Below are 22,253 nucleotides of genomic sequence, written 5' to 3'. Positions count from 1 at the left end.
AGTGAATATCTGTGTTACATATTTATTAAAGTAACACTTAGTGTCCTGTTCCTTTATGTAATGTAACGGAGGTACTGCAAGTCAATAGCATTATTCCAATATTGAAAAAAAAGGACATTTTTGGTGACTACTACTATTACTACTGAGTCCTACATGCATCTCGTCCGCATTCTTTTGCGGAACTTCTAAAGAATTGGTACATGTTGAAATGTGCAATGTTTTGGCTTCAAAAAATTTCCAATGTATAAGGCAGTGGTTCTTAAACAGGAAAAGTTGTGCTCACTTACAAAAATCAGGAATGGCATCTAATAGTGTATAAAAAGCATAGTTTTAATAAGTTTTTTAATTGGAGAAATATAAAATCTTAATAAGAGATGACACCCTTAAATTAACTATAAATTCATTTTACAAAAACTTTACGGAATTTCATTATGTAAAATAATTAAATCTCTTTGGTTTGTCTGCTCTTTTAAAGAGACATTATTATAACCAGTTATGCATAATTGTTTAGCTCTATTAATTTTATATGAAATCTTATAATGGTTAATTTTATGCAATTTTTCAAATATAATTTTTTTTTTAAACACGGTATATATTTTGTGATCAAACATATAAGAGGGACTCTCGCTTATCGTTTTTTATTCGAACAGAACCTGTTGCTTCGCATCACAGCAATCAATTTCATCGGTGGATTAGCAAGATGGGCACTTGTCCAAACACCGTGGAAATTATGATAAAAAAGAACTAGGATTCTAAAATATTTGCAGTTTGCTTGTCCCTTCAAGTTTCTTCAGATATTCAGTGAAATTATGCTACAGGACTTGAAACTGTAGTGGTATTGAAACTTAGATTGAGACTTGTACTGACAGCAGTTTTTAAAAGTTAAAATTTCAAATCACAACACACATCGCAGTCTATTATTAGTAATACACTGTACGATGAGCAATTTTTTTTTGCTGATTTTTTCTTTATCGATCCTTATTGGAAATTTTCGTAAAATTTCTCTACCGAAAATTATAGCCTCATATTATTCATCTGAGAAATCCAAATATTTCAAATACCATTTCGTGAAAAGTGGCTGTAGAAATAATCTTTCACATGAGAATCATCACAACCACGATTTCACTCTTTAAATTACAGTTATTTTGAATGACTTGACACTTTTACAGGAAGAAGAATCAAAATTATTGCTAGAATTAACAATAACTGAGATCTTCATTGAAATGCTGGAATTTTATAACTTTAATAGCTTTGAGACAATCGAAATTGTGATCAATATTGTCGTCAGTTAACTTTTCAAAACTATATAGTATGACAGACCTTGAAAAATCTCAAATTTTTATCCTTTTTTTAGTTTCATAAGTGCTGTTAATATTTGAATAGATGGCTTTATCTAAAATTTAATTTAAATGTAATATACATAAAATTAAAGTTTTCAAAAAAGAAAGTTTAACTGAAATGTTATTTCAAGTAAATAATATAATTTTTTGTTAAAATATAGTAGTTTGAATTTTTTTGAACATATCAATTAAGATACATCAATAATTATACTTTTAATTAGAAAGATACATTAAACTTGATGGTTCAATATATATTTAGAAATATATTTTTATTTTACATTAAAAATCGCAATATCTGAATTTATATTAAGATTTATTTATGCTAAATTTTCACAAATTAGTGAATTCATCCGAGAAAAAATTCTTTATGATCTGGTAGTAATTGCAAAATATATATATTTGATAATATTCTTACTTTTTCATGTTTTACATGTTATCAAAATATGTTTTTATGAAACTAGAACCCATATTTTTCTCCTGAAGAAAAAAATATACCGCTCGATTAATTTCTTTTTTTTTTACATAAATATGAAAGAATGCTTTTGAGTAATGAAGTTCTCTCTGCAGAAATGTTGAACTGCTTCCCCCATTGATTTATTTTCCGAACAGCCGAATTATGTCCATGGGACAGGTTAGGAAAAACTGCAATCATTTCGAAAAAATTCTGCTGTTCATGGCTTGGGAAAATATTGGATAACACGATCCCTCTTCCTTTTTGGAATTTTCTCAAATAAACGAAATACCATCTGTATTTATACTGAGTGATGTTGTCCCGATTTCTTTTAAATTCTCTGAAAATATTTGCTTATCGGGAGAAATTAACAGCTTCATATATGATAGCATATCTGATTAATACAATATACTGTATTTCAACCTCAGTTTCAACGGCACCTCAGTCGATACGACTAAATTTTACGGCGTCTGAATCTCGTTATAATCGATTTTGACTGTATCGGGTAGGGTGACTAGACGTCGTGGTTTTTTGAATAATAAATGAACTATCCCGAAAAATACTTTCGGGTGATATAGAAACAATATATCTATTAATTGCAAATTCGAAATATTTTGAACGGTGAACTAAACCGTACGAGACAAGGTAATTTTAGCAATGGACTTGTGTGTGAAATTCGATACTGTAATGTTCCTTTGAAAGAAAAACTTTTCCAAATATTTCTTGGTTTTTTAAAGGATTGGTCGGATGATCTGGCTGCTGTATCATTGTGTGAAGCACTCAAACGTCGACTAACTATTTTTCGCAAAAATGGCAGCAAAATTTTGAATGTTTGATCAAACAATTATGATTCACTATAATTATCATTTTCCACGAGACAACTCGGATTTTTAAAATTATACGACATGAAAAATCCAATCATGAAAAAAAGCTCTCAAAAAAGAAAAGGTCTCTATTGCAACAATAAGCTTCATGAACAATCATACTTTCTGCAGTAATTTTCAATCAAGCATTTTAGCGTCTCTAATTTACAAATCCATTTAAAACACATATTGGAAACAACTTTGATTTTAATTTTGAAAGAAGTTAACCGGGAAAAACATCTGGCATCATGTTATTACAAGCTGTCCTTGAACGGCCCCGAAATCGGGGCAGTTCAAGTATTACGTAATCAAATTTTTGGTCATTTTTGACCCCCCTGTCAGCAAAATCCAGCAAAACTCTAACCTCCCCCCCCCTCCCCTGTCAGCAAAATTTCGTCATCACGGCCCCTTACCTCCAAACGAATATTGGTGGGATCAGAAATGTACGCGGGAGGGGGCATAGGGTGCTTGTGCGCCTCCCCCAGACCAAAAAAACCCATTTTTTTTATGCAAAAAATATTTTAAAAAAAATTAAAATTTCGAAAGAAAATACCTTTACATGTTATTATAATCGATTTCTGTTAATTTCAATGCTATTTGAAGGGTAAGGACTCAAAATTTCTTTTTAAAAAATTCATTGCTACCCACCCTTCACGCCATGTATGGTAAACCCTTGATGTGGACAGACCAAATGTGGCCCTGAATGTTGTCTGATGTGACTTCCCTCCAAAACCTAATTTTGCAAAAATGAACTAAACGGCACATTTACAAATCTCTTAAATGACACGTTGCACAATTCCAGAGCATTTAAGTGGCCCGTGGCACATTTTCAGTTCACTGAAGTAGGCCTCAAAGATCACTTTCATATTCAAGGATCACTAAAGTAACCCGCGACACAGTTACAGAACACTTAAACGATCCGTGGCACATTTAGAGATCCCTTGAGTGACATGTGGCGCAGTTTTAGAGCATTTAAGCGATCCGGAAGCATTTCCAGAGCACTAGAAGGATCCGTGAACTCTGTAGGGGACTTATCAATAGGTAGAATGTTAGTTCATGTGCCCAATAACTATCGAAAGGTTTTTTTACGTTTTTGGCGCACCGAATAAGATGCCATTAAGAATATTTCATATTTTCCTAAAGGGGGTGGTTGATGACGTAAGCATCATCAAAAACCCCCTCCCCCTTGTCATCAAAAGTCAGCAAATCGGAAACCCCTCCCCCCATCGATGCTGACGTAATACTTGAATGACCCCTAAGTGAAAAATTTCACTCGTGTGTTTATTTTTTATGCTCCTCACATTTTCGCATGATATTCTTGATAAAATCAGCGATATTTTAATTAATAACATATACCATATTCATGAGAAGCACTTCCCACAAAAAGTTAAATTTTTGAAGCAATAAAGGGTTGAAGAAAAATTATGTTATATCTGCAGATGAAGCGTCTAGTTCTATTCTGAATTTCTTATTAATCACTCAAATGGCATGAGATTTTGTCACTGAACTTTATTCATACATTACACAAACATCATAATACATTAGAGCGATGATTTAGCATAAAATCTCATCAAGATAATGTTCTATACAGGTGAAATTTATTTATTAACATTTAGAATATTTTTTAATCCGAGAAAAGATTTTTCCTCGTAAACTACTTCAATTTCACCCACAGTTAAATTCTCAATTCAACAAAAAAAAATCTAGTTAAAACTATAAATAAGTTGAAAATTTCTGAAATTTTACGCGGCAGGTGTTTAACGTACGTGAAAATCTCACGATTTTTATAAAGGTGAACGAACATTTTTTTGACTCTCATGATAGAGCGTTCTAAATAAATAACAAGATTCTGATATATATGAATTTTTCTACTCGCATAAAAATAATCAGATTTCCTAAAATGATCTGATGTGCTCAAAGATTAAATAAACATTCGTTTTATTGTATTCATACATTTAAAGTCTGATGTTTTTCAGCTATCAAAAACATTGGGAAAGAAAAGGATTGATTCGACCAACAAAAGCTCTTGGTAATCCTTTTAAGACAGTTTGGAAGATTTGAAATGAAATTAAAAATAACAAAGTGCTTGACGAAAATTGCGCTATTTATAGAATTGAAGATTTTTTGGAATGCTTGTTTTTTTTTTTTAGCGCAAAAATACTTTTCAAATACATATACCGTGTATATATTTTTCGGATACATAAGAAAATTGATAACATTTCGTTCTATCCATTTATTGAAACTGAATTCTTATTTGGAGGCTCTTATCTACATTATCTTTTTCTTTCCCAAATTTAAAAGCATTTATATTTTTAAAATTTTGAAAGTGAATAAATAAGTATTAGAAAAAAATATAGAAATATGAAAAATGGGACGATACATTTTTTGCATCCCCTGTTTCAATTTTCGGCAAAGCGATGATGAAATATTGCGTGATGAGAATACGGTATATGTATATGTTCAACTTTCAAATTATTGCACCAATATTTTTAAATAAATTTATGTTTTTAATTTTGCCGATTATCATTAAATTATATCATACACTCATTTTATTTAATATTATACAGCACTTAATTAATCCGATTTATATTAAACATTAATTTTAGTTAGTATTATATGTTTAAGCATTCATAGTAGCTATACAGGGTGATTACTTAATTCCCCTTGCCACATTTTACTGATGAATCGTTGATGTTAGAGTCATACCTATTTTGATGGCGGGGTGTCCGTGTAAAAAGTAAATTTTCATTTTATTTTAGTAACAATACAACCCCTTGCAACATGAATGACGTGTCTGATTTCTACACGTTAATTGAATGATTTTTGCAAATGAAAGTATGCCTTTAGGGTCAACGGTTCGCTAGTAAAATGTCGCAAGGGGAAATTAAGTAATCACCCTGTATATTCATAGAAACAATTCTGTGAATTGATTAGTATCCAAGTTGAAACGTATTGAATATATATGACATTTTATAGAAGAAAAAATACAATTATGAAATACGTAATATATTTATGCAATATTTAGTCACTGTTATGTGATTGATCGGTTTTTTTTCCTTTTCGAACTATCAAAATTTTCAAATAGACATAGAATACAATAGTATAGAAATGTTTTCTTTCAATTTTGATGTTAATGAAGTCATAAAAATTAGTTTATTGGATATTGTAAACATTTCAAAAAATTAAAATTATCAGATTTTTGCTGAATCCACTGAAACTGTTTTGAATATTTGCTTCGTTTCCGATCTCAGCTGTTTCTAATACAAATTACTTCGTGGTAAATGTTTTTAATCAGTCAAAATTGTTGTTAATTTTAGTAGTGATGAATAATAATAACTACAATTATATCGACATTTTTTTTTCCTGGCGTGAATTGCCCTAACTGTAACTATAACTTTGGTCATTCCTTTGACGTATTTCATATTATTTTTGAATGCCCATTGTTTAATTTGCAGAGAGCTGTCTTGTTAAAATCGTGTATTTTTCGCAATCCAACCAGACAAAACCCAATTTTTAAAATTTCGCACCTCTCTGAATATCAAATTGAAAAACTGTTTTATTTTTTTAATGATATTGTGAATTTCCTGAATTTTTTATATTGAAGTGTATGTGTGTGCGTGTTCTATGTCCTACGACTGGTATTCTAATGATTTGTAATTTATTACTTGTATATTTTATTTTTTGTATGCCATCCTTGCATGGGTCTGGCCCCATAAGCAAATAAATTATTATTAATATTATTATATCTACATTTATATAATATTATCAATAATAATATTAATATAGTAACTATACTTAATGATAATTATAACAATAACAGTAATTATTCTAGATGCATTTCAAGACAATCATCATAAATTTTTATGCACAATAGAACCTTTATGATAGATAATGGATACCCTTGGCACAGAAGATTTCGTCCGCTAACGGGAAGTGTCCATTAACAATTAGTAAAATACATTGAGGCCATCGACGTATTCCAAAATGTGTCCATCAACCCCTTTGCTTACAAGCGAATTGGCAAGAAGTAGGGATGCTCTCTATTTGACGAATCAGCAATAATTATAGTAATCTTGCCCTAACCTAATCGCACGTTAGGAAAAAGGAAAGAAAAAAAAACACAAATAAAAATGAGTAAGACAATATAAGAGATAAAGCGATGTAGATTGCAAAGTTATATTTCTTTTCACTCTCACCCTACCTGTTCTCTTTCACTCTTAAAATAAAGATACATCATATGTGAGGAAAAAAAATCACTGAGGGTATACAAAAAAAACCATGAGGGGAAAAAATTGTAAGGTTGCAACACAAAGCTTCGGGATGATCAGGGAAGAGAGGAAAGAAAAGGGAAAATAAACTTTTTGAATTCATTCCGTTGACGTATGGACGCAATATTACGTCCTTTGATCGTAAAATGGTTAACGGGAAGTGTCTGCAATAACAGGGAGTTTCCGTTGTAAGAAATCAATCCGTACGGATTTAAGAATCGTAATGAAACTTCGAAAACATAAAAAAATCCTACTATAGAAACTTTTTCAAACGAGAAAAGGATCAAATGTTCTTCAATTTTATTTCGTGATTTCATCGCTAAAGTGAATTTAAAAAGTTTCAACTGGATTCTTGATTCTTTTCCCACATTTTTTTTCTCCCATAATATCTGGTTTCCTCATTCCCGAACAATGGACTTTTCAGACTGATTCATCTCATTACCCATTTAAGATTGTTACATTGTTTCAATAGTCTATGAATATGAAAAAAAATTAATTGATGTAATTTGCAAACAAAATAAAAGAAAAATTCTTTTGTTAGGGTTTCACTGTACGGAGGTTCCACTATAGTTGATTTCAAACTACAATTTATTTTATAAGCGCTTACCTTATTTTAGGTCACTTTTCTAATAAATATTGTAAAATAAATTCGATATAAAGCAGCATTTACGAAATTTACGAAAGTTTTTACAAAATTATTGTGAAATAATTTTCATCCCCACCTTTGAAAATTGCTGCTACTACTGGAATAAAAATTAAGAACTTTAGTCAGCATTCTTTTCCGTGTTGGAAGCGTTTAAGAAAACTGATGAAAACACTTTAGATGCATTTTAACTTAGAAGTTTTTAAACAATCATATTGTATGGAATACTTGTTGTAGTATTTTTTTGAAAGTTCAAGAGAAAAAAAAAAGAGTTAATATACAAGTAGAGATATGCTGTGTATATATATTTTCCCCCCCGCATTTTATGAAATAGATTAATAGATTCCGAAGGGAAATCGATATATTGCACCTTGGAAAAACTAAGGGGTAATCAATAAAGCCGAATTATAATCTATCGGAAAAAGGTTATAGGGAAAATTAATGGAAAAAAAAAGAAAACACACCACACAAACAGTATTCATCCTAATATCTTTACAAACTCAGTATTAACATCTTTGATGGGTTAAGCAGAATATTATGAAAATAGGTAGCTACTTTAGGAAATTATTAACCGTGACTACTGCTGGAAATATCAGCGAAAATATTTAGGTTTCAGTAATGTTACAGTTTAGTATAATTTTTATTTAGTATAAATTTCTATGCGGTGATTCGACTTGAATAAAAAAATTTAGTTATTCTGACAGTTTTTAATTATTCTGACATGCTTAAAACACGAAATTTTCGAAAATGATTTCATCAACATATTAGTTAAAAAAAAATGTTATAAAATAAGATGTTATCATCACAGAAGAAAAATGCCAATAAGAGAGAAAGTTTATATTAATTCATTTATAAAACACAATCCATACACAAACATCGATAATATTTTTTTACAAAGACCTTTTGTCTTATATACCATATATACACGTGTATAAGCCGACCCCCCCCCCCTTCAGGACCACTAAAACCGCAATAAATTGAAAACCCGTGTATAAGCCGACCCCCAAAAAATCCGTGCATTTCAGATAAAAAAAATTATTACATTTTCATCCAAAATAAATAGCTTGCGGAAATTTAAGATAGAAAATGGCTCAAACCTTTTAATCCATTTCTTCCGAGTCTCCAAGCTAATTGTAATCCATCAGATCATCATAGGGTGCGGCATCTTCGTTTTTATCCTCATCTGGGCTGTCATCGCCATTGTTCTTTCAAAGAGGATATAATCTTCAGTTCCGTCCATCGCATTGCTGATGCAACACTTTTTGAAGGATCGGATGATAATTTCGGTGGAAGCAGAATTCCACGTCTCATGTACCCATTGGCACACTAGACCAATGTCAAGTTTCTTAAAGGCACCACTTTTTGCAGTTTCTTTATCATCGGAACTCATCCATTCGATCCACAAATTCCTCAAATAGTCTTTGAGAGGCTTGTTGATGTTCACATCTAAAGGCTGTACAATCAACGTTAGCCATCACCAACTAATAATGTTTTCGATTTGCCTCGGCTTTGACATTATTAGTTCTGTGGGGTTTGAACATGTCCCATACCGATAATGCCGGTTTCTCGAACACTGCTACAAAAATAACTACTGATTGCGGGGATCTCATCAAAACTGACACGAGTATAAGCAGACTCCTCCCCCCCCCTCCCACTTGGGAATGAATTTTTCCACAAAAAAACTCGGATTAAGCACGAGTATATACGGTATATATAAGTTCGTTAGAAAAATTTTAATAATGACAGTTTGAGAAAAAAATGCTTCTAAAAAAAGTTTTTGCTTTTGATATTTAAAATAAAAGGAGAGAAATCAAATGCATAAAGGGAGTCTCTAATCATTTTTTTGTTTTAAAAATCTAGAGATTTCCTCGATCGTCAAGGTATTCAATGAAAGAAAATCGTCCGGGAGATCAAGTCCCGGAAAAAACATACCCATTTGCTCGAATATTTCAGCATAGATGAAAATCAAAAAAAAGGTGAAAATGTTTCTCCGTAAGACATTTTCATTTTAAGTAAATGGGAATATAATCGCCCCTCAAAATGGTTTCCCTACAAGTTGGATCTTCGCGTGAAATTCCGCGTAGGTATTTTTTCTTCTGGGGGAATTAACACATTAGGTGGCAAACAAAAGACGAAATAATCCACTTCTCAAGAAAATGATATGCTGCCTCTGAATATTTTTAGGGGATTTAATGCTTAAGATAATGTCAGATGAGGCGGTGACTTTCAGACATTACTGCGAAGTAAAATTAAAAAAAATATCTTTTTGTCGTTTTTTTTTACTAAATTGCATATCATTAGCATTGTGTAGCGGTATTTTTTACATAAAAATTTCGATGAATTTCAAAATTACTTGTACGAGTTCGTTACAAAACCCATACACCGTTCATTTCACTATCCAAAAATAAAAACAACCTTAACATTACGTAAATTTCTATATTTTTCAACTAATGAAATTTGTAGAATAGAGAGAGAAAGAAAGAGAGCTGCAAGGAAATCGCATTTTCTTTGCATTACTGCAGGGGTTCTTAACCTTTTTCAACCACTACCCGAAATCAGCAATAAGATAAGCTTCGAGTCCTATCGCGACCACTAGTGACGCAAAAATTGCACTGGTAACAGGACTTTAAGTGAATTTGTACGACTCATCTAGGAAGCCCCTGAGAATCAAGTTTGGGTCATGATCTATGCCAGTCGATCTCATCATTAAAAACTCTCGCTATAGAGAAGAACAGGCCTGTAACTGCACAAATATTGAATCATACATCACTCACTTCACTTTTGAAATATAGATGGCGGCACTGAAGAGGCATAGACAACACTATTTACACACTCAGATTGTTAGGGAGACACACTCACTCAGTAGTAAATTGCCTATGGTGATGGTGATGGACCGGAGTTGTGCTCGCTTTGAAAGAACGCTCAAGAGTCCCTGGATGTAAGTAGATTTTTACGACCCATTTCGGAAGCTCCTGCGAATCAAGTCTGTGTCGGGACCATAGCTCAAAGAACCCCTGGCTGTTAGTGGATGTGCAAATCTGGGGAGCCCCTGCGACTTAAGTTCCGTTAACGCATAGTTTAAGAACACCTTGCATTACTGTATTACCTCAAGAAGATATTTAGAAACTTTTATGAAGAATACATTCCTAATATTAACAGTATATACTGTATTTCCAATCTATTTGAAAATCGCCTAAATTATTTAGGATTACTTTAGTTTAATAAATTTGGGAATTTTATCCTTAGGGATTCTTCTTGGGGGAAAAAAGTTTGATTCTAATATTTATGACATAAGAAATAAATATACTAGATCAGTGTCCAGTTACAAAATAAGAAATTGATTTATTTAGAGACAGAACGTGTGTCGCGTTGTGTCATTGAACTTTTCTTATTACATTATTTTTTCCTCCGCTTTCGATATGCGATTAAAGTGGCACTTAAACTAATTGGTTTCTTTCATTCATTGTCCTCATGAAATTAATTTCGTTTTTTCGAATAAAATGTAAAATTAAATTGATATATTTAAGATAAAATATTAAAAGAATATATTAAATATTATTGTATTATTTAGATAAATATTAAAATTATGAAAAAAAAAACTTATAGGACAAATTAAACGATCGATACATTAATTTTTTTGCATTTGTGTTGTATAAATAAGTAATATATTTTTTACAATATATATGCTACTGCCAAAGCCCGAAATTGACCAATTCGCAACGGGGCCGGCCACTTCTCAAATTGGTCAATGCCGTTAAGTATTGACCCTGACAGTTCGTGAACTGGCCGGTGATCCCTAGTTAAAGAACAGACTTGATTCGGGATCATCATCAAGTTGGCGTATTTTTTCGTGATAATTATGTGCACATTAGTTATCACGATGCAGTAATCATTTTGTTCCTCCGAAATTAAGCAGAAAACACTGTGTTTATATAATAATTTTTATAGTTTTGCTCTCAGAATTAACTTTTTTTTCTCTTGCCACATGAAGCTAATTCAATACAGCTGCTATATACGGGGTGATTATAAAAAAACTATCCCGACATATGGGCCCCTAACTATCATACCATTCACAGAAACTGAATGAAATTTTGGCATAAGGTATTTTGATGCATGCGCTCAAGAATGATATGGAAAACAACAGTGTCACTCTAACAGTTACGGTTACAGTGAGAAAATTTCGAAAATATCAAATGGCAACACCAAGTTTTTTGTATTGGAATGTGATCTCCATTGTGAAAAACCCTAAATAGCGTTCGAACGGCAACTGTAGCATGAAAATCACTGGCGGTAGATAGGTTAAAAGTGAGGACAACCAATAAGGACAGAGAAGCAGCATAAAATAAAGCATTTTATTGTGTTTCACAAATTTTCCACATGACCTCCTTCACACACGATGACACTTTGCATGCGGCAGATGGTGGATAGCACTGCAGCACGTACCATGGCAATAGGAATCTCTTGAATCGCAGTTCTGATGGCATCTTTCAAATCAGATGCAGTTTGCGGACGAAACTGATACACTTTGGATTTCAGATATCTCCACAGCCAGAAATCCATTGGTGTGAGATCAGGAGACCTTGGTGGCCACGGAAACGGGAAATGACGGGAGATAACTCTGTCACCAAACTGTTGACTTAAGACACGTTTGACTGAAGCCCCTACATGTGGAGGAGCGCCATCTTGCATCCACACAACTTCAGATAGAGCATTTTGCCGTTGCAATGCGGGAATCGCGTAACGAGTTAACATGTCCAGATAGCGAGCACTCGTTACTGTACATGTTTGCAGATCACCGGCAGTAACCTCTTCAAAAAAGTAATGGCCGAGGATGAACGTACTCGTTATACCACACCACACAGTCACTTTTTCCTCGTGTAATGGACGTGCAAGCACATCATGTGGATTATTGTCTGCCCAGTGCACACAATTTTTCGAATTCACGTTACCAGTTAACGAGAAATGCGCCTCATCTGTCCACAGAATGCGTAAAAGCCAGCTGCTATCTTCATCGTACCGGATACGGAATTGATTCGCAAAATCCAGCCGTAATTGATAGTCTCCCGCTTCCAACATCTGGACACGCTGGAATCGATACGGAAACATGTTTAGAACAGAGCGCAGAATCTTGTGGACAGTTGAATTCGGCAGATTCAGAACACGTGATACACCGCGTGCACTTGCGGTACGAACTGTGCTTATCGTCTGATGAACTTCTGCAACAGCTTCCATGGGAACGGAGGGTCGTCCAGACCGAGGTCGATCGCATGTGCAACCAGTTTCTTCAAATTTATGAATCAAGTCCCGTACAGCTTTGACAGTGCACGGGCCTCGCCGTAATCCATGGTTTCTGCGGTAAACACGCAATGTCTCTGCAGCATTTTGTCCATTCAGGTAATAAATCTTTACGATTTCCCCACGTTCTTTCCCTGAAAGCGGAATCTTGTTCGGAATGGCAGAAAGCAACATACGTGGCTCGCATTTCGCAGTGCCTTTTCTTTCACCTAGCGTGACGACGTCAGTCATGACTGTGTCTTACGTAGAACCCGAAATTTGCATTTCTTGGTTTCTTCTTCTCGTTTTGTGGAGGACTAATCAGGCTGGGATCTCAGCCGAAGAAACGGTGTGACGAATGAAATGAACATTAATGCTCTAGTGCACGGCAAAGTCCTTTTTACTTTTTCCTTGCCTAGCTCCGGGGATTTTCGTGCTACAGGTGCCATTCCAACGCTATTTAGTGTTTTTCAGTATGGAGATCGCATTCCAATACAAAAAACTTGGTGTTGCCATTTGATATTTTCGAAATTTTCTCACTGTAACCGTAACTGTTAGAGTGACACTGTTGTTTTCCATATCATTCTTGAGCGCATACCTCAAAATACCTTATGCCAAAATTTCATTCAGTTTCTGTGAATGGTATGATAGTTAGGGGCCCATATATCGGGATAGTTTTTTTATAATCTCCCCGTATATACCAAAGCCACTTGAAAGTTAATGCAACTCTTAATGCAGCTTTGATGTAGACATGCATCACACGTTGGCGATTAAAAAGAATGGATTTGGCTCCTATCGAGCCGTGTTAAATCAGCACATCGAGCTTTGGACAGGGATCACCGGCCACTTCGCCACATTTCCAGCCAAAGTGCGAATCATTTCTGCAATTCGGACTTTGACCAATTCACGACGTTGCAAGCGCCAGACAGCCTACAAAGGCTGGGCAGCGAAGAAAACGTTTAATTCTGGTCTGGTCTGGACATCAATTGCTTATTACGAAAATTATTTCTTACTTTTGCGAGAAATTTAACGTTTATTATACCAGGTGGAAGCAATACTCATCTGAACTAGAAATTATATTTTCAGGAAATTCATTGTTTCAAGTTAATATAATTCATTGCTTTGAAAATTTAAAGAAAAACATCCTAAAACTCTATATAAAACAAAAGAATTTTTCTTTTATTTTGTTTACAAATTACATCAATTAATTTAATTTTTCTTAAAATGTAATTTTCAGCCACTTCTAAATGAAAAATTAAAAACTACAGGAACTTGGCATTCCAACGAAAAAAAGAATCATATTCATAGACAATTGAAACAATGTAACAACCTTAAATGAGTAATGAGATGAATCAGTCTGAAAAGTCCATTGTTCGGGAATGAGGAAACCAGATATTATGGGAGAAAAAAAAATGTAGAAAAAGAATCAAGAAAAATCCAGTTGAAACTTCTTAAATTCACTTTAGCGATGAAATCGCGAAATAAAATTGAAGAACATTTGATTCTTTTCTCTCTCTCTCTTACGAAGTTCGTTGGAAAAAGTTTCTATAGTAGGATTTTATGTTTTCGAAGTTTCATTATATACGATTCGTAAATCTATACGGATTGATTTCTTATTTCTCAATTTTTGAAAAAGTTTCATGTTTCCTTTTCAACGACAAGCCAGGACATAAAAACAAACATTAGGATCATTTTTAATCTATCTTCTTTTCTTCAACATTAATTATGTTGTAAGTTTTCTCTTTTAGACATAAACTATCTTACGGAACCTCGTGCTTTAACAAGAGGAAAAAAATATCGCCAATTTAGTATTTTTAAAGAAACATCCGACATATTATTCTAGATCGTGATACTTTTTTTTAAATCATTAGAGATAAATATCATTTCTTTTCATTTTAAAAATGCGATGAAAGAGGGAAATATTTTATCAAATATTGCCAGATAATTCATGAACATGTAAAAATAAATGTTTTTCATTCGGATAAATTTATTCAGTGAAATTGAGAGATCAAATTCATAAAGCTTCACAGTTTTTTTGATGCGCCGTATATTTTAATAAGTGAAAGTTTGAAGCATAAAGATGTTTAACGAAAAAAAGAAAATACTTCGTTAATATAATTTATAAGGATACTTTAGATGTTTCTACCATTAATAATCTCATTAAAAAATTTTACTAGTAGTGGTTATAAAATAACGAAGTTATGTATTCGATTCTAGAAATCACCTGTTGAGCGATGCTTTTTTTATTTCAAGGAAATTCGATCTTGAGTTACATTTTCAGTTCTGAGCTTCAAAATTACACTAATTGCTTCTCGATATCATTTTACATTGAATAATTATAGATATTAAAAGAAAATATCAAGTTTTTTAAGTAAAGTTTGTATATTTTAAAAGGTTTTTTTTTTTTCAGAATTGTATGGAAAAGATTGAAATTTTTTTCAGAATCATTAATTAGGATATACCTTATTACAAACAAGTAAATGAAATAAAATATTTTGATTAATATAATATTTGATAAATGTATATAAATATATAAATATAATATTTGACAATTTTTGTTATTCAAAATTTACTCTATACAATGCTAACTTTAAAATTGAGAAGAATTCTGGATATTTTTCCCCCTATATAACTCGCATTCATTTAGGCTCTTTTCAATATTGCAACATGCAACTAAATGTAGTTTTTATATTACGAAATAACAAAATTACTCCAAATATTTCTATTAATTCTAAATAATGGATGTAATTTTCGGAAAAATTCTATGTTTTATTTCACTCATTTAGTTTTTTCCGATTCTTGCACGAGCATTTGCATATAACTAGCCATTCAGGATTGAAAATCGGTGAAAAAAAGAGATGCTCCAGTAATTTTCATACACGAATTTATATAAATTCTATGCTCTGGCTAAAAACATTTTCTGTTTTTTTATGAGAAATTCGAGTCGAAGTAATTAGAATTTTTCGAGTAAATCGAATTATTATTGGAAATGTGAGCAACTTAGTCCACACTTGAATAACTGTTAACATTGTGTTTTGGAAGGTTCAAAAATTTTTCTTTTCGGAAATTCTACACAAATTTGAGTAGTGTAAAGTTCGGGTATTTTCAAATTTACATTCACCGATAAATTTTCCGCCGAGGTTTTTTTTCCCTTTAGTATTGTAATTTTATTTTTGGAAAACCTTTCTCCTCCTTATGATTATGCAAATTTATTGGATACTCGTGATATTTTTTACGAAATTTCAAAGTTCAAACGTGACTAGAATATAGAGTTGATCCATGTATCTTGCTTTAAATTGAATTTTTTTTCTGTGTGCTACCGAAATATTATTGTCCCTATAGAAAAGTAAATTCTTACGGATCACATTAAAGGTATCGATGTATGCGCCAAACCATAGGGATCCAAAAATAAGTATGAAAGTAAGCGAACAAGAATGAACTAAGAAATTCGGAAGAAGATTTTAGAAGAAGAGGAACATGTGAGTGTGTACAAGGAATGAGCAAGTATGCAGATGGTAGGTAAAACAAGCACGGAAAAGCATCTATTTTGTCAATGTTAGTTCGTTCAGAAAAATATTCAAAACAACTACAACGGGAAAATAAACCATATATTCTTCTTGTCTGATAACACCATCAATTTTCTTACGGGAAAAAAAATGAAATTTCTGAGAAATACGAGTGTTTGTCTAAAGAATTTCAACAACATGTCGGAATGCGAAATTGGTTTCTTCATTCTGACAGTAGAACCTCGGAAACAAAGAAACGATCTTTCATAAGACATATTGAGAAATCTCAAATCTTGGAGAGAAAAAGCTGACACGAAACAGTCTTTAGATAAATGAAACAAGTAAATGATGAGTATTTATTTATACGAATCCCATTTAGAAGTTACACATCAGTGTTTGTCGTCACAATGATTCATTGTGAAAGACATACATATGAAGGCACGTCATAACAGTCTGTACGCACATATGGAACTTCTTTCTCTTTCTATTCTTCTTTTAAAGCGAGCACAATCCTGGTCTATCGCCATGGGAAATTTATTACCGAATGAGTTGCACCAGAAGTGTGTCCTCATGCCTAAAAGTCCGAGAGCGTATCTAGTGTTGCCATCTTCTTTTTTTTTGATTTATGAGTGAAGTGTAATGATTGAATATTTGTACCGTTGTAGGCCTGTTGCTCTCTGTGGCGAGACTTTTTTTAACGAGATAATCGGCTCAAATTCAGAAACCACAGAAAACCAACTTAAGCCGATGTGTAAAACATGACTGAAAAATTTATTCATATTTCCGTTTTCACGGTAAAGCTATTGTCTGACTTACGAACAGGATCCATTTTGAATCACGTCAAATGGGCGTCAATTAACTTACTTAGAATTTTGGGGTCAGAATCGGAGAAGTCCCGTTAAAAAAAGAACGTACGATCAAAATCGGGAAAAAAATAATTCATTAAAGAACAAACAAACATCAGTTATAAGTTTTATGATGTGGCTCGAGTTACAAAGTTTGATGTACCCTCTGGTAAAATTAGCATTATTCATACATATAAGAAGCACATACATGTATGCTACTGAAAATTTGTTAACCTAAAATGAACCCATAATAAATTGAAATTTTAAGAGACAATTAGTGCGATTAAGAGCAATTTCCATAATATCAAATATTATTCTAACGTTAATTGATATTCAAGGTTAATAATTTTCATTTCGAACAAACCAGCAACCACTAACAAGTATTGTGTGGTGTATTCTGAAATTACACAGTGAATACTAATCAAGCGGAGCCGAATGAATTCCAATGCGTTCGATAACCACATTAAACAAATTTCGATTAGGATGCGAGGATAATCTTTGTTATAATAATACAACCGATGAATAATAGCTTTGGGGGAACATTGTACAAAGTTACACATACGGTCAATCGCTTGCAATAATGGCAGCATTTGAGTTTAGTTAAAATTACAAACCTAAATGACTCAAAAATATGAAATATTTTCGGCAAATTATACAAAAATCGACGGCTAAGGCATTCAGTAGATATATTCAATACATTGTTATGTACGCCTTGTTATAATAGTTATAATAATTTTCTTCAATAAAATAGATACACGGAATTTATTCAAGCATTATCATACGAATAGCTCGAACGTGAAACAATATGCAAAATGCATCGCATTAGAGGGAATATTTTTGAGGATCATGAATCTGTTATAAACAACTTCGTGTTTGAATAGAAAAGTTGAGTCTATATATACAAATTAAAAAAAAAAGTTAGAGAGTCCTTTTTAAAATAGATAAATATTTTCAGTGACTATATATTATTTTCCAGGATCTATATTTCAAGAGCTTACTGATTGGTACATTTGTGCCTGACAAGACAAAGGGTTCCAAGTGTCGTCAAGAAATTATGAACAAAAATGATACATTCATCTCACCCAGAAACACGCGAAAAGAAAAAAAATAGCGGCGGAACGCAATTATATTAAAAGCCTCAAAAAATTATTAAAAATTATAATAGTTGGCTACTCATCGCCTCTTGCGCTTCTTAGCAATGTCTTAAAAAACTTCTTTTCACTTTCTTTGCTCTTTTTTTTCTCCAGCTTGTCTGTTTCTAGAAAAACTAGTTAGCTATCTATCTTTTTTTTCTCTCTTTTTGTCTGTGCTGTATCTGATCATGTGTTGTACCTGATCTAGAGTTGGCTACTCATCGCGTCTCTCTCTTCTTGGTGATATCTAAAAAGACTTCTTTTCACTCCTTACACATACTCTCCAGCTCTACTTTTTCCCCTTCACAGCTTCTCCCGTCTAGAAGAAAAAAAGAACCTCGTTATTTCTTTTTCTTTGTGTTGTATGTACCCGATCGTGTTGTTTGAATCATGCCATTCTAAGACTCTAGGGTTGCCAATTTTTTAAATTCGCGCCCGAGTGGCGTGGTGGTAAGATGCTCGTCTACCACCGTGAAGGTTGCTGTAACGGTCCCGGATTCGAATCCAAGGGAGGATATAGACAAGATATTTTCCCTAACGCACTTGAGTCGACCACCGATAGACTGCGCCTTTATTTCCAACCCATCTCATTAATGGCAGTAAATTGTTATATAGCGATATGGTCAGAGTTGATGTTTGATGAAGTAGTTTTTTAAATTCAAACCTTTTTCTGTATTGGCGTTCAAAATATCAATATATAAACATTCACTTTTTTTGCGAAACATGTTTATCGCATCTGCTCAGACAAAATATATGTTGTTGACAGTATTTATTTTCCAAGACCACTTCACAACAAGCCTGAATACTGCCAGGAATGTATGATATGTCTGAAATATAAATATAACAATTTCTGTTATTTTAGTATTTTTTAATATATACTCATACATTTTCTTCATTGAAACTCATTGCCGGCAATTATTAATAATATGCCGAGTTCAACAGAAGAATGCATTTTTTTGGAAGCAAAAAATGTAAGAAGAAATGATACCAGAATTTCTTCGTATTCTAATAAATATTTAAGCAATTTCTAAGGGGAACATGATTTTTTCTAATCTACTGAAAACGTGGGTTTTGAAGGAAGTAATATTTACAATAGGTCCTTCACCTGAAAAATATTTTGAACGTGATCAGAATTATTTTGCCAAATATCCTACTCAATGAGTGGAAATTTGGTTTTAAAACTAAGAAAATTTTGTTATTATTATTTTTTCTCATAATTTCAAGATGATTTTGGCTGACTTGAATGATTTTATCACCTGTGAGATGAGACTCGAAATCCGCTCGAACAACTTGGAGTTTGTTACACGCGTCGGAGAATTTATGAGTGTTTTCTGCGACGCTTTTACATCTGCTCACATTTGAGTGTCAGATCATTAATTATCTCGTTTGAAGTAAACGCTATTAGCATGCACTGTAAGCAGAGATTCCAAACGGTGAAAACATTCCAGAATATTGAAATCATTTCAAAATGTTCATTGAAGAATCGGCTGTTTGTTTATGATGGCGAGATACTGTTACTTTATTTATTTATTTATTTTTTGTCGATGTGGATGCTTGTGTGGAATATGTTTCGAATGATGCAGATATTTCTTGTTTTTCCTTTTGAGTGCCTCAAGGAATACGAGAGATTTTTCATATTGCATGAATTTTTAGATCTTGTTTTTTTGTTTCACTATACTGTGTTTGTAAATATTTCATGAATCGTCGGAACTACACAAATAAGGTATCCGACTACGTTGAAAACGTCGTTTTGGAAGAAAATATCAATTTTTATCTTTTATGAAAGCCCTGTACGATGTAATTTCATTACAGTCCTTGTTTTGTTTATATGGCGCGTAGAACCAAAGTTACATCCACTTTAGTGTTGCGTTTTTTCGTACAGACGTACAATTTCATTTTCATGATAAATAAAAGATTGAAATTTATGTGTATTATTACATGTACCATATCCAACTCAAAAGTAGATACTGCTAATAATTCTCCATCAAGTATTCTCGGTTTCTTATCTCCAAACAAACTCGAGATTTTGAAAAATAAGAACTCAATTTAAATTTTGAAAGTATTGACGGGGTGTGAAAACCCCCACCAAATTTTCGAATTTTCACATTGGATAGTCGGCATTTTTAACATTGATTTCTGTAGCGATCATATCCTGCGCTTGCCTCTCAAAGTGATGATGATTGTGATGTCTATTCCAAAACCCTCATAAAACGTAAAGTAGCATAATGTGAAAAAAACGACCAGTTTCAAGTTGTATAAACATATAATTCTTTGGGCGAGGCTGCTAAAAGTTTTTTTTTTTTGCTTGCCACTTTATGTTGCATGACAAGTGCTGATTGGACAATGAAAGGACACGTGTGTCTCTCTCTCTGTCTCATATGGTTCTGTAGTCTTAAAATGTTAAATGCGCTCACTCACATGATGTAATAATGGTCACTCGTGGGAAATTTCCCTTATGCTTTCAACATTTTAGGCAAAAAAATAATTTGAAGGGGGAAAAAAAATGGTGCAATGTCTGTTGTGAATTCTTTCCATATTTCGAACGTCCGCAGTTTGTGGCCATGGGGCCGAGAGAGAAAAACTACACGGAATTGCTGTTTTTTAAACGACTCTAGTCGAAATTCAGATCAAAAAACAGATTTGTAAGAATTTTTTTTTCTTAAATAGCTCTCCGGGGTTAAAGGAATTTCAAGGGTTCCGTGACGAACCCTTGAAATTTTTATGGAAATTTTTTTTGGATTCCGTGGAACCCATAAAAATCTCTCATGGAACACCTTGTTTGAAATCCATGCTGTATACCAGCGGTTCTAATATTTTCAGTCGTGGACCCCATTCTCATTTTGTTCTTTTTTTGTATCCTGTGTATATAATATGACAAGTGGAAGATAACAGATGAGATGGCATGGGCCCCCCCCCCCTTCTACTTCTTTTATACCACCGTTCTAATATGTGTACATTCATCCGTCTTAACGAAACACAGAAACTTTTCTCCAACTCCCAACCCCATATCGTCTGTAATCACCACAAAATTTTTAAATCGCGACAGTACCCAATCGTCCGGGGAAAATATGTTGTAAAAATTTTGTATGTTATGTGTTTTTTTGACACAAAATAAAGTGTTCCGGACTCTGCCACGAAGCTGGACCGGAAGAGATCTCGGCAATGGGAAAAGTCTAGTGGCAAAGTTCTGGCGTTCATTCATTCATTCAGTCGTGGACTCCGGAAATCTTGGTGGCTCTGCTACGGTTCATGAGCAATGGTGAAGGACATTCTATCCAGCACTAGTAAATGTCATGCGATAGGAATGTCATCTACTGAACTGCAAAAGAACTAAAACAACGTTTCACATACTTCTATCGAGAGATGCAACCACGAGTACAATTTTTGTGAAATCACAACACTACTACTATTGCAGTCTGCCAACGTTGTAGCAGTGCTTTTGCGTGTTGATTCAATTAAAACTTTTCTTCTTTAGTATATAATCTATTTATATTTCCCCCCTTCAAATAAGCATGTTTTTTATAGTTCTACAAATGAGCCGTGAACCCCCCCCTCCCCCAAAAAAAAGCATGCAGCAACGTGTTGAGTGTGTTTATATAAAGTAGTTCTAACATTTTTATAATGCTAGAGAATTACGTTTGTTTCACGTTATACTAGTTCTGTCATATGTCTTCCATATTTTGAAGTGAAAAATGCCCGGATTTTCATGTTATGTAAGTATAGTTCTGAAGGTCCACCTGCTTGCTGCAGAGAGACTTTTCTAACTGAGCGATCGTCTCCTATTCACGCCTAGAAGTTGAATATGACTAATGGCTACTAAACCATACATACACCTCGTCCACATTCCTTTACGGAATTTCTAACAAATTGGTACATGTTGGAATGTGCGTGTACTTATTGTGAACTTAACAAAGTCTGTTACTGTGTAAT

The 22,253-nt window shown here is 33.1% G+C and overlaps 2 protein-coding genes across 3 annotated transcripts in view; one reads left to right on the top strand and one right to left on the bottom strand.

Moving 5' to 3' along the window:
* LOC149082834 (uncharacterized) overlaps nt 1-22,253 on the top strand; it is an 82,195-nt gene that overhangs the window by 2,535 nt on the left and 57,407 nt on the right. The gene's annotated exons all lie outside the window — the stretch shown is intronic.
* LOC149082835 (histone-lysine N-methyltransferase SETMAR-like) lies at nt 11,928-13,091 on the bottom strand. Its single transcript, XM_089236774.1, has one exon. The coding sequence runs from the start codon at nt 13,089-13,091 to the stop codon at nt 11,928-11,930; it is 1,164 nt and encodes a 387-aa protein (XP_089092900.1).

The sequence above is a fragment of the Pholcus phalangioides genome, unplaced genomic scaffold, assembly GCF_987345545.1.
Source record: "Pholcus phalangioides strain wild (caught in Gottingen) unplaced genomic scaffold, Ppha-v1.0 ptg000009l_1, whole genome shotgun sequence".
NCBI classification, from domain to species: Eukaryota; Metazoa; Arthropoda; class Arachnida; order Araneae; family Pholcidae; genus Pholcus; species Pholcus phalangioides.
This window is presented reverse-complemented; position numbering and strand designations above follow the sequence as displayed.